This window comes from Coturnix japonica, chromosome 2 (assembly GCF_054131305.1).
Source record: "Coturnix japonica strain WE chromosome 2, WE-NBRP24, whole genome shotgun sequence".
In the NCBI taxonomy this organism is placed as follows: domain Eukaryota; kingdom Metazoa; phylum Chordata; class Aves; order Galliformes; family Phasianidae; genus Coturnix; species Coturnix japonica.
This window is the reverse complement of record NC_140664.1, coordinates 135114623-135129000: the sequence shown is the minus strand read 5'-3', so window position 1 is coordinate 135129000 and position 14378 is coordinate 135114623. Positions and strand designations below refer to the sequence as shown.

The 14378-nt window shown below is 40.5% G+C and overlaps 1 protein-coding gene across 2 annotated transcripts in view; it reads left to right on the top strand.

The window, feature by feature from the left end:
- Positions 1–14378, top strand: part of OXSR1 (oxidative stress responsive kinase 1) — a 73137-nt gene that overhangs the window by 52944 nt on the left and 5815 nt on the right. Inside the window, exons 7-14 of one of the 2 annotated variants that reach the window (XM_015852904.3) lie at positions 957–1058; positions 3250–3383; positions 5265–5313; positions 6769–6834; positions 7013–7135; positions 10087–10122; positions 11121–11276; positions 13782–13855. In XM_015852904.3, coding sequence (XP_015708390.1) covers positions 957–1058; positions 3250–3383; positions 5265–5313; positions 6769–6834; positions 7013–7135; positions 10087–10122; positions 11121–11276; positions 13782–13855 — 740 coding nt within the window. Of the gene's footprint in view, positions 1–956; positions 1059–3234; positions 3384–5264; positions 5314–6768; positions 6835–7012; positions 7136–10086; positions 10123–11120; positions 11277–13781; positions 13856–14378 lie in introns of those variants that run through there. The other variant, XM_085539057.1, reaches the window with a different exon arrangement.

Sequence of the window (14378 nt, the reverse complement as noted above, 5' to 3'; positions counted from 1 at the left end):
GGATATCTTTTGTTTTGTTACTCACATGATTTCAGATGATCTTAAAGGTAGTTTGGGGAATAGTTCTGGCTCCATCACAATGGGCTCCTTCTAAAGCTCGTTAGTGTCGCTGAATACAGTAAGCCTATTAGCTTTGCTCTGATTCATTATTCATCTTTGCATAGTGGAGCAAGAAGAAATACAAGCCATCCTAAGCAGCCAAAACACTTTGGAGTTTGTGGCTCTTCTTGAAATTAGTACATAATGTCTCTCCCCTGCAGTGGAGAAAGCAAATGCCAAAATATTACCTAATGATAACGGGGAAGTAACCGCTTTGGCATATGAAATATTTTTTCCTGTGTGTGAGGGGAAATAAATGCTATAAATTTTCCTGAACAAGCCTGTGTTTAATGTCAAGCGCAGAAGCTACTATTAATTAATGGAGGGAAATATTAGTCTGTAGGCAGGAGTGAGGGTTTTTTTTAACTGAACTGGTATATACAGCACTGAAAATGTAGGGTCGAGCGTGTTTGTAATCAGATTGATGAAGTGGTTGACTAAGAGTGTAGTGAGGCATATGTCCCGAGGGGATAACAGTCCATCTATTAACTATGAGAGCTTCGTTATACTGTTTAACGTCTTTCTGTTTTTTTGCATGAAGTCAGAGCATGGGTTAATGCAGTGCCTCTATGTTTGACATGTGGAGGAGCCTGTGACAGAACAACCCCAGTTGCACAGCCCAAGACTGTAACTTCCATCAGACTATGGCTTCTCAAACCTTCAAACAGGTGTATTGGACCTCAGAAAGAAGGGAAAAGCTGTTCTGTGTTTAGCACTATAACACTGGTCTTTCCAAGTTGCTGATGAGAAGTAAGGGGGAAGCAAGAAAAGGGTGAAAGGATGTATAACTAAAGAAAAGGGACTATCATATAGAATAGCAGGAGACACAGATGCTAACATTCTTTAATGTCTTTCAGGTCAGAGGATACGATTTCAAAGCAGACATCTGGAGCTTTGGGATCACTGCTATCGAACTGGCTACAGGGGCAGCTCCTTATCATAAATACCCCCCGATGAAGGTGAGCATGTCTCCAGATACTTGTGCTAGACAAAGGATCTGAATGTTCTATGAGCGTTCCAAAGAATTTGGCCTAACTTGTTTTGTTGAAGAGCTTGTTCTCTCTATTTGCATTTGTGGATCACGATGTTCTTAGGCTTGTTTGAAGTCAGCTTTTAAAAATATGCTACTTACTCAGCATTGTCCGAAGCCATGCACAGTTCTTGAAACAGTTCCTGTTTCTTGAATTAGGAGCTGATTTTCATGTGCTCCTCTTTCAAGGAATTTGTATTGTAAAGCTACCGGAGTTGACCCTATAAGTTGTGGTTTGGAGCACCTTGCTCTTTGTCTGAGCCTTGAGATCTTCCTTAGCCTCTCTGAGATCTGATGGGACTTTGTTTTGATCAATTGATTGCCAAACTTTCAACCCCTTCTGTGTTTTACAGAATCACTCAGAATGGTATGAGTTGGAAGGGACCTCTGGAGATCACATAGTCCAACCCCAGTGCTAAAGCAGCTTCCCTGGACTAGGTGACAGGTCCCCTCCTCTTGAAGGCCACTTTGTTTCTACCCATGGTGTTCATACTTGCTCAAATTGAACAGGAGGAGTTGGAGAGCCCTTTTAAGTAGCTGGGTAGCTTATGGTAGGCCTAGTTACCACAAACAGGAGGTCTGTGGGTGCTAAGTCCCTCAGTTTTAGGCCCATCATAGTATATTCTTCTTTCTAGTCCTTGAGTTGATGGAGTGCTATGCAAAGGTGAGCTTCATCTCTTTAGAACTTAGTGCATACCTTTGCACCTCTAAATCATTACAACGTTTTTGGAGTCCAGTAGCTTCTGATTCGTTAGGGCAGGGACAAACGTGTCCTAAAACGTGTACTAAACGTTTACTATTGTGTTGTCATATAGTAGGTAGCTGTTAATCTGTGGTTATATTGGGTATGCCGCCTGCAAGAGGGTTTCTGTTTCATATATGGAACGTAGTTGTATTTCACTGCAGATTAATTTTCTTGCACAGCAAAATGGTGCATGCATTAAGTGACTCTCCAAGGAAAGGGGAAGAAAGCAGGGAGTTCTTTGTAGACTGTATAATTTCAGCTAGATTGATGGGTTTTCTCTGCCATAAGCAATATAGCTGCTGAAAGCTTTTTAAGCGTGCTGTTTGCTGCTTCCTTCTCTAAAAATAGAAATTCATCTGGATATAGGTGACAAGTGGAAATGGAAATCAGTCATTTTCTTCCTTTCCTTGTGAATATCTGAGTGATGTGAAGGAACTGTTCAGTTTGGCCTGATGGGTACATGCATGAGAAATGTCTTCACCTGTCATTGCAGTGGTACTTGGAAGGGAGCACTCCTGGTGTATTTATATTGCCCTACTGCTTTCATTAAAACCTTACAGGATTTTATGCAAATCTCATTTCTTAATACAAGATACCTGCAGTGGAATCTAAACAGTCTTTAAATAAGGTTTTCATGAAACACATAGATGTGGCACTTCAGGATTTGATGGTGATGAGTTGACTGTTGGACTGGATGATCTTAGAGGTCTTCTCTGACCACAGTGATTTTGTGAATCCAATGTCTTGTGTAACTACTCATCTGAAATGAGGAAGGCTGTTAAGAGGAGGGACATGGGAACTAGATCTTAGAGGTCTCTTCCAACCCAGGCTATCTATGATTCTAAGTCCTGTTGTGCTTAAGCCTTTCATCACACCAGACTCACCTGGATGCTTGACCTGCGGGCTGCTCTGTGGGCCAGAAGATGCAGTAGAAGACAGCAGCATGGGTTGTTAGAAATCAGACTAACTTCCTGAGAACTGAAGAGATGGTAACACTCCCTAATTACTGATGGGTGACTGGTGGAACTCTCAGCTGACAGTCAGAATTTGCAGAGGTTTAAAGCTTTGGAAGTGAACTGTTATCTCAATAACTGTAGGAAGCAGAAAGAAGAGGAGAAACCATGTAGTTGGCTTGAGGAAAAGGTAGAGAGGCAAAATCTCGTTGTCAGATGAATAGGAGGACACTGCTGAAACTCTTAAGAAGAAAAGAATTGGTCTGAGTTCAGTCTTCCCCCCAGAGAGCTGCTGTGAGGATCAGTCCTTGTTAACTCAGATACTTGATAAAAACTCTTGTTTAAAATGCTGCAATGCAAAGCTGTGTTCTTTATATAGAGGCCAAGAAAAATCTCATTGCCAATAGACATAATTCTTCCAGGTTTTAATGCTGACACTACAAAATGATCCCCCGTCTTTGGAAACCGGTGTGCAAGATAAAGAGATGCTGAAGAAGTATGGGAAATCTTTTAGGAAGATGATTTCATCATGTCTGCAAAAAGACCCCGAAAAAAGGTGAGAACTGATAACAGCAAAGTAAACTTAAGGAAAAAACAAAACAAAACAACCCTCAAGATTTGTTCTATTTCATTTTTTAAAGTGGTAGCACTCTCTGCTTCTCAAGCCTTGTGAATGCATCGGTGTATGGCAGCAAATTCTTTTGGCTGTCCTTATTTTTAAGGATCAATGGCTGGCAATGTGCCTGGCCAGGGCACACGTCTTTCATTTGGGTCAATGAGTGCATCCCAGTCTGTGCTAGCATAGGGCCGTTCTCCCCCTTGCCACCTCCAACAGGTGACTGCAGTTCATGTTTTGTTTCTCCTCTGAACTGCTCTGTGTTTATAAACCAGAAATTACATGTTGGGCAATTTGTGCTTATTTGTGAAGCTTTGCAAATAAACTTCTTAAAACTTGCCAGCGCAAAGAAGGCTCTCAGTGTAGTTTTGACTTGATTAATTATAAGTCATGTTTATTTTGGGGGGGGAGAACATCAGGAAAAATAGTGGCAAATTTTACCTAATGTATTTTCATCAATACACATTGCTTAAATCATCTGATGGCACTTTCAGTCTTCTTTGCAACTGCAGCCTGACTGCTCAGTGGTGGTAGAAACATCGAGCAGGATGTGGTGCGTATGTTGTGGTCAGTTCCCAGGACAGCACTGTGTTGCTGTGTGATGGCTCTGTCTGAAGCCACACGAAGGTCTGCCTGTCTGGCGCTGTTTAAAACCCACAGGCCGTCACATGGGACTGCTCCGAAGATGGTGTAAGGAGCGTTGGACCTGTAATAAAAATAGTATCCCTTAAAAATGCAAAACGAAACAAAGAAGTATTTCCACAAGTCATTTTTATAATATTTATACTTCTTAATTTTCTTTTTTTTTTTCTCCCTAAGCAAGCTAATTCTGGAAAGGGAAATGTCCCTTCTTATAATACAAATCATGGCGATGTTTTCCAGTTCCTTCCTATGTCAGATCCTGGAACAAAGGCTTCTTGCACATCACGAGTTGGGGGGGGTTCCTCTCTTCAAACAATCTTTACATTTCAGATGCTAAAGGAGTCCAATAGAGTGCTTGATAAGTGCACGTAACACATTTTTCCCCCCAGCTTGATATTATTCTTTTTCATTTTTCAAGCATGTCCTACCCCTGCAGGTTAGAATGTGTGATTAGAATTAAACATAATTACTTTCAATCATGACATCCCTCATCTCTCTTCTCAAGCACCACTAACAACCACTGTAATCATCTTTATTTTGGGAGCAGGAGGTCTGCCCGTGAAGAGCAACCTGCAAAATCAGATATGTTTATGCAAGCATTCAGGCTATTAAGGAGAAGTCAGTGAATTGCTTTTACTTCATTCTTGCTCACTTGTAACAAGGGCTCCCCTGCTATAAGATGGGTGACTTCTCTGGCATAGTCTGAAGCGAATGCCATTTTTAAGTCAGGAACCACACAGTGTAGGCAGTTTGCAGTAGGTTGAGCTGCTGCTTTCAGGGGCATGGCTGTCTTTTACTTTTGAGTGTTTGCCCTAAAGCGTAGCATAAAGGGGAAGAGCTAATTACACACATATATAATGAAGCATCTATGGAATGTCTGTCACTTGCATATGGTAGGTACTGCACTCCTTCAGTAGGTGATGCTCCTTCGTCTCAATTCTCAGCAAGTTGCTTCTGTGATTCTGTCAGTAAGCTGTAAGAATGGGAACAGGGCTTTCTGCTGAGTGAACTCACAGAAGGCTTTGCACAGAATATACTGACACTTAAAGGAGCGTTTGATTACACTGACTAACTCCAAGGGCAGCTGTGCAGGAGGTGATGCCCTTATGAGATACAGCAACCTGTAAGACTTAAGTTGAAACAGAGCATTTACAGTGTTTCTTCTGTTTTTATTGACAGACCTACAGCAGCAGAACTTTTAAGACACAAGTTTTTCACGAAAGCAAAGGTAAGGAAATGCTTCTGAAGCTGATCTATGCAGAGGCTGTAGAGGGGACCAGTCAGAAGGATGGTGAAAGCTTTACTGACGTGAATGTGGGCTGTTCCACTGAGGGCCAGAATAGCTGAATGAGTTGAATGGGTCATTGTGAACAGACATAATGAAATCTCTCTTCTGCGTTTGTCGCTATTAGGATAAACTATTTAGAAATTCTTCAGCATTTAAATGTCTTTCAGTGAGTTTGAGGATTTTTCTTTCTCTTGTAATGGTGCCATTCTGGCTGCGTGTCCAGCCATAAAGGTGTCTGGCAGTAAATGGAGCTTATATTTATGTTTTAGTAAACTCTATAAGCTGTCTGCACAAGTCTGTATGCAAAGCAGTGAATAAGGCCCCCACTGTGTGGAAAGTTGCCTTCTGCTATAGAGATAGTGAAAATCTCGTGATATAAAATAACAGGAAATTCCCATTTGCAACCATAAAGCAAACTACATGAGCATATATCCATTGCTACATGATAGAGCATTGGGGTGTCAGCAGTTAATGGCAGTAGGTCTCATCTCCCAGATTAAGACATGTAGAGGAGCCACATCAAGTTTATTTTTGTTATCAGAATGGGATTTTAGGCAACTGAATTGTTCGCATCTTGTTTACTGAGAGCACACTTGGTGTCCAAAGTGACAGGGAGATGGTTTACACATTGCTGACCTTTCTGTGCATGGCTGGTGCTGGTTTTACTTCATGTTGCACTTCATTGTGTATAAAATTGCTTTCGTTAAACTGCTACAGAGTAATCTATTAGCGTGTGTAGTGATAGAAAATTAACATGATTGTAAATGAGGCAGTACTTAAACCCAGAGGTAATAATGCGTACCAGCTAGTGCTCAGTGTTAAATTGCCGTCAGCCATTGGTCTCTGCCAAAATGACAGCTGTATCTTGAGGATGAGAAAGTCCAACTTCTACATGCTTAGGCTGAACCAAATGTAAAGATAGTTTATATAATGTATGTTTTGATAACTCTGAAAGCCGTGTATCAACATGTAGCAATGTACATCTTAAGGAATGCAGTGCTGTAGATCATTACAGCAGTTCCCCGGTATTTAACCTGCTGTGATTGCTGCCTTTGCTCCTTCTCTGCACATCACATGTTGCTTTTCCAGTGACTCAAATTGCTGTTGCCCCAGTACTGGGTCCTGTTATGCCTGTGGATAGGGATTCCCATGTCTTGGCCTGTTTGAGGGTGTTACTTAGAGGGTAATACTTAGAGGGTACTTAGGATAAAACATCATATACTGTAGTACAAAGGAAGACAGCAGTAAAATTGTCCTTAGTCTCTCTTTGAGAAGAAAAGAGGGGGAAGCATTAGAAATTATTTTAAACAGCTTAGTTATCAGAAGCCCTGAAGGAATTTCAGGTATTTCCAGCAATGTAAATGTTCAGCTATTCTCCTTTTTTTCCTTTTGCAGAATAAAGAGTTCTTACAAGAGAAGATGTTACAGAGAGCACCAACAATTACTGAAAGATCCAAAAAGGTACTGCAAAGCTTCTGGGTTGTACTAGTTTTTAACAAGCATTATTGCAGTACAGTATTTTCTAGATATAGTAGATGTTTTATTGAATGTTTGAACACACTGACTGAAGATGCATTTCTCCTTTTAAAACAAAATGACTCTAAAAGCAATTTCCTTGTCCTGTCGTTGTGCTGAACAGGTGAGGAGAGTCCCAGGATCCAGCGGGCGTCTCCATAAGACTGAGGATGGCGGCTGGGAATGGAGTGATGATGAACTAGATGAAGAAAGCGAGGAAGGCAGAGCAGCAATTTCACAGCTCAGGGTGAGTCCTCAGATTCCCAACAGCTTTCTGTTTTCAAACTGCAGGATGTGTAAATATCCCTGGAGTGGGTCAAGCTTTGTTTTAAGTGTGATATACAGTTAATTATTGTTATCGCTCCCCTCAAGTTTGCAGCCAAACCAGAGAAAGCAGACTGAAGGTTGAAGTTCTTACTGATTTCCTTCCTGTAGTCATTCTGAGACACAGCTGGTCTAATTCAGGGATGTTGAGCATAATTGAGAGCAGGAATTCAGACAGTGTGCTCCCAGCTTGGCATGCTAATTCACTTGAGTTTGGATATTCTTCGTATTTAAGGCAACTGCCTGTTTAAGGTGCTTTCTTCTGGAAGTCTCAAGAGAGGTTTTATCTTACTGCAATCTGCAAGATGGAACTGGAATTAACGTGGCCTGTTCTTACAGCTGATATCTGAAACAGAATCTAGTTCTTTACTCTCAGTTACACTGAGATCTAATAGTCCCTAGTAGAAAATCCTATCCCATCCCTGAAGTTGCAAGGAGGGAACTTCCACTTCTGTCATCCTACTGCTGGTGTGATCTATGTAGAAATACAATATTTAAAGCCATCCTTTAGTATCTTTTGAAATCTTAGTTTTTTCAGATAGCCATTAGTGTAGCAATTCCATGTAATAATTTGTGGCAACAGATATGTGACTTTAAAGAGCTCACCGCATCCGCTCCTTTGTGCAGTTAAGGAAGATCTCTTGGTAGCTGGTGGGTATTACTGATATTCTTTATAAGCTTAAATCCTCTAAATCTCTCTTATAGACTAAAATACGATCAATCTGTAGGATGGAATACTCTAAAAGGCCCTAACTCTATTTTGGAGGTTAATTAGAACGTCTTCTATCTTGTCTCTAAGCTCAGAATCCTATCAACTAATACCAGTTATTTGAACAGTACTTAGTTGTTTCATTCCTCTTATGCAGAAAAACATATGTTTACCAGCTCTTTTTCAAGTTACTTTTTAGTTTATTGGCTTTTCTTGAAGCTTTTTCAATATTTTCTTCTACTGTTTTCTGTTCTCGTCTCTTTAATTTGGGATGTTCTTGGCCTTCACTTTTGGGCCCTGAGTGTCTTTGTTTTGTGGAGCCCAAAGGGAAAAGAGTAGGAGCACCCATACACCTCTTGCTTTTGATCCCCTTTTAAGACTTGGATCTAAATTGTGAACATTTGTTCCAAATACAGCAACGTTATGGAGGGGCTAGTGTTAATCCTCTGTTTTAACCGTATGTCAAATGCTACATGAATTCCACCTGCCTGTAATCCCATTGCAGTTTAATAGTGTGAGTTTAGACTGTAGCCTTTATTTTTTCCTGCTGCACCTGAATTTTACTGCTGTCAGCCTTAAAGGATGGCTTATCGTCTGGCTTTATTTGCTGAGGTACTTTACTACTATCCTCTATAAAAGCTTTACATAAATAGTTTGTATTTTACTGTCAGTTTCCACTTTATTAAATCCACCTTGTTTTTTCTGTCCATAAAGTGTGTCTTACAAACATGTTGCTTAGGCTGTACCTGAAAGCAGACAAATATTAATAGTAAAAAAGTTTTCTGCCTGTGTGCATGTATATTTAAGCATGTCCCCTCCAGTCGTCCTATTTGTACCTATTTGTATAAATACATTCTAATGTTTCTCTTACTTCCATTCTGCCTGTTCATGTCTTTTCCTTAGTTTATCTCTGCTTGCCCTTTATCTGGGCTGATTAGCTGCAGGGCAGGGCCTGTGTCCCATGCTTGTCTGTACAGTGTCTGACACACTGATCTTTTGGACAAGCTCTGGTTGAGTTATTCCTTGAGGCGCCCGGGTGCTCTTGGATACGAACTTTCTGCATGAGAGAACAGCACTAAAACTGAGGCCTGCAGATGTGGAGCATTGCTATTTACCTCTGGGAGCAATGCCATATTTTTCGTCTTTGCCTGGTCACTGTCAAGTGAAGGCTTAACACATCAAGATGGATTTCAGCCTTTAACCTTCCAGGTTGGATTTCAGCATCTACCTTTCCAGCTGTGTGACTTCTTCTTCCTGACACTGTCTGCAGTTAGTCACTGTGAAGGAGCTGTTCCTTCTCCTTCTGTCCAGATGGCTTTTTGCAAATTGCTATTCTCCAAATAAAACCTTTTCTTTTTCTCTAGTGAGATGCCTCTGGGCCATACATTACAAATTGTCCTGACCTGTACTGGTTAAGTCATTGGCATTGGTTATTGCATAAATTGCCTCTAGTTTAGTGTCGTGATGACTTTCATTCTGTCAAACTCATACTGTCCTGATATCAGGTTGTCTTTTAGGCACCAGGTGTAGAAGAACATTTATTTTGTTAATCCCAGCATGGACCTGTCTTATCTCTTTACAGTAATTGGACCTGTTAGTAGCCAAAAATGCAGGCTATCTTAATTGCAGAGCTTTTCAGGAATTCTTAGCAATTCCTTTCTGTCCATGTGAAATAATTAATGCTTCTTGTCTTTGTTTATTGATAAGCAAAAATTGACCAAATTGTTTTGACTGCACTTTCTTCCACATTACACTGATCTAATGGAATTTTGCAAAGCAGATCTCTTGATCTCTTGCTTATCTTTTTATGCAAGATTTGGGTAGCTTACAATGGATCTTGCACAAGCAGCTCGAGCTAATCTTGAGTGATCTTCAAGAACGCTTGATCTTGTTATTGGTTAACAGAGCAGCTTATGTATTGCATACCACTGTATGCCAACTACAGCTCCTGAGACATGACTATGAGTTTCTGGGTTCTATAATATGATTAATTAGCCACCAAACTGTGGCTTTCGTTTCATTAAACATCTTAACATTTATATGTAATTAAAGAAAAACCAAAACACAACAGTTTTATCCATTCAGTACAACTCTGACAAGTCCTTCTAGCTGATAAGTTTAATTTCTGTCAAAGCAATGACAACCTTTTCTTGTTGTTTTTTCAGTCTCCCAGAGTGAAAGAACCTGTACAGAATTCAGAGGTAAGTATTAAATGTCTTCCCAAATATGGTAACTTATTATTTCTGTTACAAATACACTGAGTAGGAACCTCCGCTCAAAGCTGTGAAATAAATCTCTAGTAGCATTTGATTGCAAACAAAACTTAATTGTAGTTTGTAATCTGCGTTCAGCTGTATCTTGTGCTTCTTACATTAGGAATATATCTTATCTTTCAGTGATACAGGCTGCTTATTTCCTAGAGCATGCACTGTGTCCTTCCTTTCCTTACCTATGTGAAAAGATTTTGCCCTAGGAGTTAGTCTTGGGTTAGGCTGCCCTGTTCTACTTTCCTGTTTCCAATGATTGATTATAAAAGGAGGTCTTAAGACTGCAGTTCTTGTAGTATAATTTTTACCTAACTCTGAAATCAGAAATGAAACCATAATCCATTTGGGATGAATTTCTCCACTGTGATACATCCCCTAATATATATTGTGGTTTGAAGATCTAATTCTCAGGCTTTAAGCATCCAAGGTGAGTTATGTTTCCTACAATTCAGTGGAGTGAGTTGGAGAAGTGCCACCAAGTTCACAGTTCTTTGGCCATCATGTCAAAACCAATTACTCTGTTTCAAATAACTGGAGTTAAGAGCAACAGAAAGGTTAAACTTCTTTAGCTCTCCTCCCTATCTCCACAGCTACATTGTGTATATGTTTTCTTGATAAGGAGCTGTCTTTAGTAAGTGCAGTCCCAAAGAGTTTGTTTTATATGCTTTGAAGCACTGGTGCTATGTAGAAAAGCAGTTTTCACTTGAATACCTAAGTGCTCTGACTCTGACATTTGTTTTACAAACAGATAAATAATTGATAGATGCTAAAGTGCTTTACAACTAGCAGAGTTGCTGTATTCTGACTGTCTGGCTACTAGGAAATATAAGTAGGCATCAAAGTTTGAGAGAATATCCTGTCCTACACCTTTTCCAAGCTTGGATATGTTTTGCCTGCATCTATTTCTCATTCAGACACCTTTCTGCCTGCAGTTATTCCCATCAGCTGAGCCTCCAGCTCCCTCACTCAATGCTCCAGCACAGGCACCTACTCAACTACCTCAGGCTGCAGGACCAGCACCTGCACAACCTCAGGCTGCTGTACCTCCCCCCAGTCAGGCTCCTCCAGCAGCCCCAGCAGCAGCTCAGGTAAGGTTAAAAACCTCTTGTACTGCCTTTCAGCTTTGCACTTCACCGTTGTGTCTGAGACGTGATTAAATGGAAGACAGCCTTGAAAGTTGCTTGTCTGGAGTTGCATGAGTGCTGCTGTTTACATAGAAGTGACAGCTGGCCTGGTAGCTGTAAAAGGAAGAGAGCCAATGTGAGCTCAGCAGTTTTTAGTTCTTCTGGTGAAACTTTCACTGTGGGTGAGCAGTGATTTATGTTTTTATGCCATCAAGGGAGTGCAGTGTTTGCTTTAAGGTAAGGCTAAAGGTAAGAAGGGAGAGTGGTTTCAGTGGCAGCTGCTTATTCCTGGTGTTTGAGGACAAGTTTTTAAGGTGCTCCAAAAATAGATTCTGATTGTGTTTGCTCCCACATCATTGCAGTCTGTGGGATAAGAGTGGAGAGAAAAATGAAAGGAAGAAACTAGAACATGTAGGTTCTCCAGGCATCGAAGGAGAGAAAAGGGGCCTAGCTTGTTACTGTCTTCATAGTAGTAAAAAAAATATCAGAGAAAACTCTTTGGGGAACTCTAAATCTTGTGGTATTTTCAAGCACATCCATTTCAAGCTGAGATGGGAGAACAGGGAATTTAAAAGGCTTTACAAGCCCATGTTTAATTTCTAACTGCATCACTAAAAATTGTAGGTTTTAGTTCATATAGGCAGACGTGCCAAAATTGGGAAGGAGCTCTAACGTGTGTTAAAAAGAGAAAAAAAGGCCAAACCAAATAATTACGGAGATGCTTGGAACGTTTCTTGTGGTTAAGCACTGCAGAGTGTGCCAAACTCCTGAGTGATGGCACCTCTTCGTAAAAGATGCTAATGTTCATTTATGTTGATGGGCAGAAGCTGTGTCAGTTGGATGGGTCCAAGGTAGCATCACCCACTGGCAGATGCAGAGGGAAGAAACTTGGCAGTGTCAGTCAGAAAAATAACTTAGACTTGCTCCTTCCTAGAAACATTTCATTATTTGTGTTTTAGGGAAACTGAAAAGATGTGTGTGTCGCTTCACTGCAGGCAGCTCGTGTTCCTGTTTACAGAGCCATTAAAGATAGTGCATTAGTCATTAAACAAAAACAGTGGAGATGAGATCTGTCGCATTCTTGGCTGTGGTATAAGTAGCCTTAGTGCTTAAATCAAACTTTCACATCTCTTGGGGAAGAGAAGGGGAAAAAAAAAAGCCAGTATTTAATCCCTGAATTCTATGCAGCAGTTGAAACACCAGCAACAGTGAAGGCCAGGACTCATCAATTCAGTAAATTGATGTTGCCATGTTGGCCTCAATTAAAGTGTTTTGATTTGTACTAGTGGAGTATCCAGTTCCCTGCCGCTATGCCCCAATAGCTTATTTATTGGTAGCTTGTCCTAAGTTGAACTTCATACCTCTGTGTGTTATGGTGTTCTTCCTTATAACTTCCCTTTGGTTCTTGTAGCTTGTTTGCTCCCATTTTATAGACCTCAGTGCTTTTTATCATCTTCTGCTTGTTTTCACTGGTAAAGCTTACAGCTTTAGCAGATCCCAGGCTGTGGTCAGTAGCTGTGAGCTGCATTGGTGACAGAAGAGCACCAATGGATGGAGTAGAAAACGATTCTGAAACAAAGGATGATCATTTTCTCTCATGAAAAATAAACCAGTGATCTGGATGAAACAAAGAACGTGGTCAAGGTTTCTAGGCTTAAAAGATCAGCTAGACGTTGTCTGTCTTGTTACTGCAGATTTAAAATCCCTGGCTCAGCACGTGCAGCACAGATAATTTGTACAGAGAAAGAGTAATTGACTTTTTTCAGTGAGTGCGAGGTTTTTGGTTGCTTTTTGTTGTTGTTTTTTGTAGAGTTTGATTAATAATTAGTCCTTTACTGGAAGTATCACAAGTGCTATAAAGATGGATCTTTCCTACTGGAAATCTGCTGCTCAGCACTATAAAATGCTTTGACTGCAGGTACCAGTAATTACTCAGAACTAATTTAGAAGTGAAAATAGGTAGCTGAAGTCCCCAGTTTACCTAAAAAGTAAATTGGGAGTCTATGCTAATCTACCATTTAATTTTTTTCCTCTGTACTCTTCACAGTTGTATCACATTTGTAAATCAGATGTTTGGGGCAGAGATTAAAACACAGGAGGTCTTGAAGTGCCTGATGATTGGCAGGCACTTCATGATGAGGGAAGAATGCCTGAAAACCTTAATGTTTTGAGGCAAAACAAGCACTCTCTTTACATTAAGTATCTATTCTGAAGTTTCTTGCTAATTTGACGTTTCATAAAGTTGTGTAGCATTTCCTTTCCTGGAGACAGTTGCAGAGAACATCCTGATTTACTATTTAAGCACAGAGCTTTCCCATTTCATTCTGTCTTGATTTTCATTGTATTGTTAGGACTCCAATCATGAGTTAAATGTTTATTGTTACTTATAGTTGATTGAGGTTGTCTCTAATTTTAATGCTACAGAAAAGAAGCATTAGTCTCTTATAAAATAACATAATCCTATTGCAGGCCCCACCTGCCCCCGCTGCAGCTCCGGTACAGGAAGATACGAAAGTCCCCATCAGCCTTGTACTAAGGTTAAGGTAAGGACACCTAACTGATCTGTTATGTCAAAGCGAGCCTTTGTAGAGAGGGACACTGGAAGAACTCCATAGTGCATCTTGTTGTGTGCCCTTCTATTTGAAAAGCTGTGGCCACAAATTGTTTGTCAGCTTGGATTCTGTTCACCTCCTGAAACTGGGACTAAGAACAGCAGTTTTCATCTCATCTACTTCTCCAGTTTGACAAGAATTAGGTTGAAGAAGGTTTTGATACTTGAATACATCTCCCTGAACTCTGATAGTCTGGGAAGGAAGCTGGGTTCTCCAAAAGAGGGCCAGGGATCCAGGGATCTTGGCCATGTGCCTCAGTAGCCGGATAATCCAACACAACTTCAGTCAGCTAGTTCTGAGACTGAAGAGCTTTTATCCAATTCAAGACTTGGGTTCTGGTTCATGTCCCTGGAAAAGATAGAAAAAGGGTTATAAGTGCACTTTGTCATCATTATGCATGTTGACTTTTCTCGTTTAAGGAATCTGTCTCTCATTTCCATGGCTGTGTTGGTTG